At 44.9% G+C, this 6107-nt stretch overlaps 1 protein-coding gene across 9 annotated transcripts in view; it reads right to left on the bottom strand.

Annotated features, from left to right (window-relative positions):
- The window catches only part of ZCCHC11 (zinc finger CCHC-type containing 11), a 93655-nt gene that overhangs the window by 29818 nt on the left and 57730 nt on the right, over positions 1 to 6107 (bottom strand). For all 9 annotated transcript variants that reach the window (XM_019501295.1, XM_019501301.1, XM_019501300.1 and 6 more), the window contains one exon: positions 2605 to 3362. In XM_019501295.1, the coding sequence (XP_019356840.1) occupies positions 2605 to 3362 (758 nt within the window). The remainder of the gene's footprint in view (positions 1 to 2604; positions 3363 to 6107) is intronic.

Genomic DNA, 6107 nt, shown 5'->3' with positions numbered 1-6107 from the left:
GGTCCCTTCCGACCCTAGAAACTATGAAACTATAATACAGTTTTTCAGAATTAAAGGACCAGTTTCCCTGAACTTCAATTTAATTCCTCCAGTGACAGCCAAAATAAAGAGATCTGATCAAACCGGAGTCACTGATCATGTTCGTGACCAGGACTTTCGTCTCTGAGAACTTTAGGATTTTGGCTTGATGAAAACTGATTACTATCGATTTGCTCCCAAACATCTGATTAACAACAGAAGGTCGGCAGATCTCTGACCACTGTATTGGCAGGTCTTTTCTCTACTTATTTATTTATTATTTCACTTTATATCCCTTCTACCCAGAAAGGCTCAGAGTAGCTTACAATAAATTATAACAACCCACAGATAAAAAGCAGACTCCCCAAATGACACACCAACATTTTAGAGCTTCACTCCACTCCACCTACCCACTCCTACTACCCCAGCTATTACGCAGGAACGCAAATCCTCTGGTCCATCCCAACCACACTAACATCTATGGGGGCAGCTACATGTATGCTTTACTGCAGTTGACTAATTAGCTCCACAGTAAAGCATCACTGTCTACATGTGCAGCACTATTAGGTCATAGTAAACTAATCAGCTCTGCTGTAGGATGGTACTGTCTGGGACAAATACTATCCTTTGGCAGAGTTATTTAGTGCGCTGCAAAACACCTGTAGACAATGGCCAAGGCTGGCTGGGGCACAAGGGTCTTACAGTGCAGGGCTGCCTGCCAGCTGGCCCTGCACTATAACATCCTTGTGCCCCAGCCAGCCCCTCCACAGCACACTAAGCCAGGATGGAGCAGCTCTGGGCTGGCTACCTAACTCCTCCGGGCCCTCTGCCAGCCAGGGCTCAGCTGTACTGGCTCAACATGCTGTGGTCCTAGGTGTATGTGTAAATGCTGCGCCTGGGAGTAATAAACTCCGGTGTGAACTATGCCAGAGTTTATTCAAGAGCATTAATATCATGTGCAGATGTGCCCTATATATAAAAACCTCTATCCACTTTCTCCTATGCCACCCACTCTCTCCCTCCTCTCCCTCCCATGCAAAGGAGATCCTCCCCTTCTCTCCCAACGTCCCGCCTAATCCCACACCCAGCTCGGCCTGCAGCTGGCCTTTAAAATGCATAAATAGCTCTCCCTCCCTCCAACAAATACAACATTTATATCCCTTTATACAAGGGATATAAATTCAAAAGGAGGAAATAAAAGAATAACCCTCAGTCCTCACCTCCATCCCCAGCTGAAGGCCAACGCCAAAGGGTGCCTTTCAAGAGCTTCCCATGGAAAAGCCCACCTGGGATTTAACCCAGGGAGGCCTGCCAGCTCTGTAGGGCCTGCAGACAGATCAGGTCCTTCTCTCAGTTTGGGCAGACAAGATGATGCCCGAGCTGGGCTGCTTGACCTTTTTTACACTGAAAGTCTAGAAATTTCTACCATCAAATTTATGGCTGTTCCTTTTCCCAGAGGAAGGGAATATGGTGAATGCAAACCTTGCAGTCCTCAGGAGTGAGCATAGGCACAGCAGTGGTTCTACATGAACAGTACTTCTAGTAAGATCTAAGTAATATTTGCCAACAGTCAATACTTCTATAACCTGGCATGATCACATATGATGTCCCCCACTAGGGCAAATCCTGATTATTTTTCAGGAAAAGGGATCATGGTGCTAATAACATCGTGTTACAGCTGCTCTCAACCCATCGCCATACCCTCACATTACCTTCTTTCTAGTCTATAAACTAACTGTCCTCAGAGAGCAAGTAGAGTTAAACAGAGACACTGGCTTTTCATGACAGGCAATGGGACAGTAACAAAACAATGCATCTGAAGGATGTACGTCTATCACAAAGTGAAGTGATGTACTTTGCAGCCAAGTAGTGCATCTACTCAAATCCAAGATGAGCTTTCCCCTGCATTCAGCACTGGGGGGGGAAAGCAATGCAGGGGGGAGCTCCTCATCTTGGATTCAAGTATGGGGGGTGGGGCGGGGGAAGGCAATTGCAGCAGTTCTGGCTCCTGCTTCAACCTGGGCTTAGGGTCAGAGTCACAGCCATTGCTGCTGCTCCCTCTAATCCTCCCCCCCACAACTGCTCCCCACCGTCTCCTACCCTCAATCACAGCTCCAGCCCCACTCTGGCACTCTCTTGCTTGGCAGCAGCCCCGACCCCACCATGATCCTAAGGCCAGTGCTGCTTCTGCCACAAGCTGCTTGGATGTGCCAGGGCCACTAGGTGCTTTGTGCCCCCAGCCAGAATGGGGTCAGAGCTACAATAGAAGGTAAGCAGGGGAGGGGTAGGGGGCAGGCACAGCGAGACAGGGAGCAGGGGTCAGACTGCTTGACGACCCCACCACCTGCTCCCTGCTGCAGTGGTGGCAGGGACAAATTTAAGATGATCCTCCAATATTTAGATTCTATACATGGAAAACTGTAACAAATGTATATGCTGTCTATATATAGAATCTAATTATTTAGGGGTCATCTTAAATTTCAAGTTGTCTTTGATTTGGGTAAATACAGTGCATGTTTTATTGATGTGTTCATGTAGTAGCAATTAAAAAAAAATCCATCTGAGCATCTTTAAAACGCATCTTACCTTTCCGGAAGTCAAAATAAACTTATCAAACACATAATGCATTTCTTCTGTGCAGAGTCTGTCTTCATCTTTAAGGTCACAAACTTCTACCATTGCTTTGCAGTTGAGCGAGGTAGCTGCCGTGCTAGTGCTAGCGCACGTATTCTTCTGTGAACGTTCTGCTACTGAATTCTGTTGACTTTCAGCATCAGAAAATTCATTAATAGAATTTGAGTCATACGACTGATGTTCACTGCAATGACAATGGTGTCTTAACTCATCTTCATTGACACAAATTTGTGAAGTCTCTAAATCATCTTGCTCTTTGAGTAATTTTTGCTTTAATTCACAGCGTTCACTAGGAATAAGGGATACAGTTTCCCCTCTGTCTTCTTCATAATTAGAGTCTAACACATCTGTTTTATTTGCCAATACATTGTCTTTGTTCTTGGGAATACATTTCCTGGAAGCAGATTCCTTTTCATTACATTCAACTTCACTCTCCTGCATGTTGCATCCACTTCCTGTGTTCTGTTTTTCTCCAACTTTATCTGCCTGAGGAAGGCAACAATTGGCTACAGAGTCTCCAGATTTTGTAGATTTCTTGTTGCTAATTTTTCCCTTTTCTTTTTTCTTGGTATCTGGTTTGGATTTAGTCCCATCTTTACTTTGTGGACATGCAAAATATTTATATGCTGTCCGGAATCGCTCCAGGATGTACTCAAACACCATCTGGCTATTTAGGCTTCGTGCAACATTTCTCTTTAGTGCAAAAGGATCTAGAAAAAAGATCATTCAAATAATAATAATTCATTACCCAATTTATATATTTTACTTACTGTCTGATAGTCATCTATTTGAACTACACTATTAAATTATTACTACACTGCATTTCAAATAAGCACATATTATAGTGCAGTCCAGAACTGTATTTATGCTATGCATTCTCCTCTTCAGCTCCTTGCAGATCTGACTGTTCTCATGAAAAGACTGAAGGACAAAATGTAATAAATATAGCTCAGATACATACTGTTCCTAAGTACCATTTAAGGAACTAGATCCTCTGGGATTCTTTATAGGCGTTCCTGTATAATCATTGTACACCAACAGTGAATGTCTATTATTCACTATAGAGGATAATATTTATTAAAAATTGTGGGATATTTCTGCTTTATTAAAAAGTCACATTATAGTCAACTGATAAACTTGAAATGAAAATAAGTATCTATATGTGACAATGAACTTTTATGTAATCCTGCCCATGTTTTCTCCTTCACTGGATAGTTATCTTGGAATCTAGTGTTAAAAATTAGCATCTTTAAAAGTAAAGACATATTCAGGAAACTGACTGTCAAAACGTCACTTTGTAGGGCTTTCTATTTAGTCTTCTGGTAGCTTTCAGATCAAATGTTCACAGATAAAAGACATTATTGCTGTAGCTGTACAATTTGACCTGGAAACTTGTACATCAAGTGGGGTTGCTTCTTCCTCTTACATTAACCACAGTAAGCAAACAAACAAGAGATTTTTTAACAAAAAACCCCTTTCAGTTAAAAATACAACAGCCATATATAATCCCTCCCTCCCCAAATAACCACTATTTAATCACCTCCTGGTCCTCTGTATCCTCTCTCTCTCATAGCTCATTTCTTTATTATATCTTACAGGCTTCAATTTCCACATACAGGAGCATAGGAAAGTAGGGCTGAAAAGGAACATACGGGCGTGTCTATACTAGTGCAAACATGCACTCTGCGGTGCCTGAAAAGCCACTGGAAAAAGCACACAGAACATGTAAAAGGGTTCTCCATGGTGCATATTTGCAGTGTGGAAGAAAAAATGATATACCAGGAACTCCCTGCGTCTAAAAAATTGCAGCAAAGCAAGGTGTCTCACACGGCTGCAGCACGCGCCGCCCGAAACAGAAGCCTGGTCTGCTGCAGCCATGCTCTGGCTGCTGGCCAGGCTCCATTCACCCAGATCGCTCCTGCTGCAACCCCAGGAGGCCCCCAGGATCCCAGGTACGGCTTCTGGGGCCAGCCCAGGTGCTGGCCGCAGCCTCCCGTACCCCACCCAAGGCAATCTGCTGCATGCCAGAGCGTGTGTGCAAGGGCATGCCCAGGGACAAGTAGCAGCAACACAAATATGTGCCGCTGGTATCTGTCTCCAGGGAAATGCATGTTCTCGCTTGTGAGGACACGTGCGATGAGGTCATCTGTCCAGCCCCCTGCTCCCCCTCCCTTTTGCTTGATCATAGCCAATGTAGACCTCTACCCACCTTATCCCTGCTTCCTGCATTTTTTTTTTTTGCAGGAGGACTTTTTTAAAAATATTTTTCTCTCTGGACTTGCTTCTTGCCTTTGAAACATTTCAGTCACATTTTTCTCTATTTCCCCTCAGACTTTCCTTCTACTTTTCTTTTTCTTCTGCATCTCCTCATACTTTAAACCTCCTTGAGCACACTTTTATTAACTAGAACTGTTCCTATTAGTCTAGGAGAGTGTTGCTCAAGTTTATGGCTCCACAGTGGATGAGTGATGCCAGCTCAATCCAGCTGTACTCCATGCGGGCCCTGCAAGAGCCCAATCCAGCTGTGCCCCACCTTGCCATGGGTATACCAGCCCAATCTGGCCATGTGCCAGTTTGATCCAGCACACCTGGATCTGGCTGCATACTGGTGTGATGTGGCATGCAGGACCACATTATCCAGCCCCTGGGTCTCCCCTAGGTTCCAAAAATTTGCTACCATGGAGGCAGCAATTAATGCTGCCAATGCTCTGCCCAAAGCCAAATTTCCAGATCCTTGGGAAGCCCCATGGATTAGATGACATGGCTCTACAGGCTGGGGTTGAGTATCCCTGATCTAGGCGACTTCATCCACTTACGTCCCTGACCTAATGACTAATATGTTCTACCTTGCAACTTTCAATCAACATCCTCTTGTTCAGTCTCGGATTTAGCTATCGCACCACATCTCAAACCCTTATAAAACCTGAGTTTAATCTTCCCTCCTAACCTTTTTCCAAACCCTCACTTTCATTCCCATGGACAATCCAAAGTTCTGGTACATTATATTTTTGACCTTTCCCAGTAAGCAATGTTAAAAAAAAAGTTCCTCACCCCCCACCCCCCGGAAAATCCCACGTTGTTTTTCAACTAGAAACAGACAAAACTTAATTACTTCTCTTTGGCTCTGTCCTATCAATACACTCTAGGCGTCACTCCCAAATTCACTCAACATAGTGAAGGCTCGTCAGGGGAAGGGGAAGATGAGGGCGGAGGATACACCGGACCGGCACCCGCAACTATAGCCCAGCCCGGACCGGCAAGCTCAGCGGACAAACAGGTAAGAGATGGGGACAAGGGGATCGCTGGGACTAGGGGGTCAGTAACCACATCTCCAGGAGGCCTGAAATGCCTCTACACTAATGCCCGTAGCATGGGGAACAAGCAGGAGGAACTTGCCCTCCTGCTGGCTGACACCAGCCCGGACATTGTGGGGATTACGGAGACTTGGTGGGACT

The sequence above is a fragment of the Gavialis gangeticus genome, unplaced genomic scaffold, assembly GCF_001723915.1.
Source record: "Gavialis gangeticus isolate Ggan-Ray unplaced genomic scaffold, GavGan_comp1, whole genome shotgun sequence".
Lineage (NCBI taxonomy): Eukaryota > Metazoa > Chordata > Crocodylia > Gavialidae > Gavialis > Gavialis gangeticus.
Note: the sequence above shows the minus strand (reverse complement) of the source record. Positions and strands in the feature narration are given on the sequence as shown.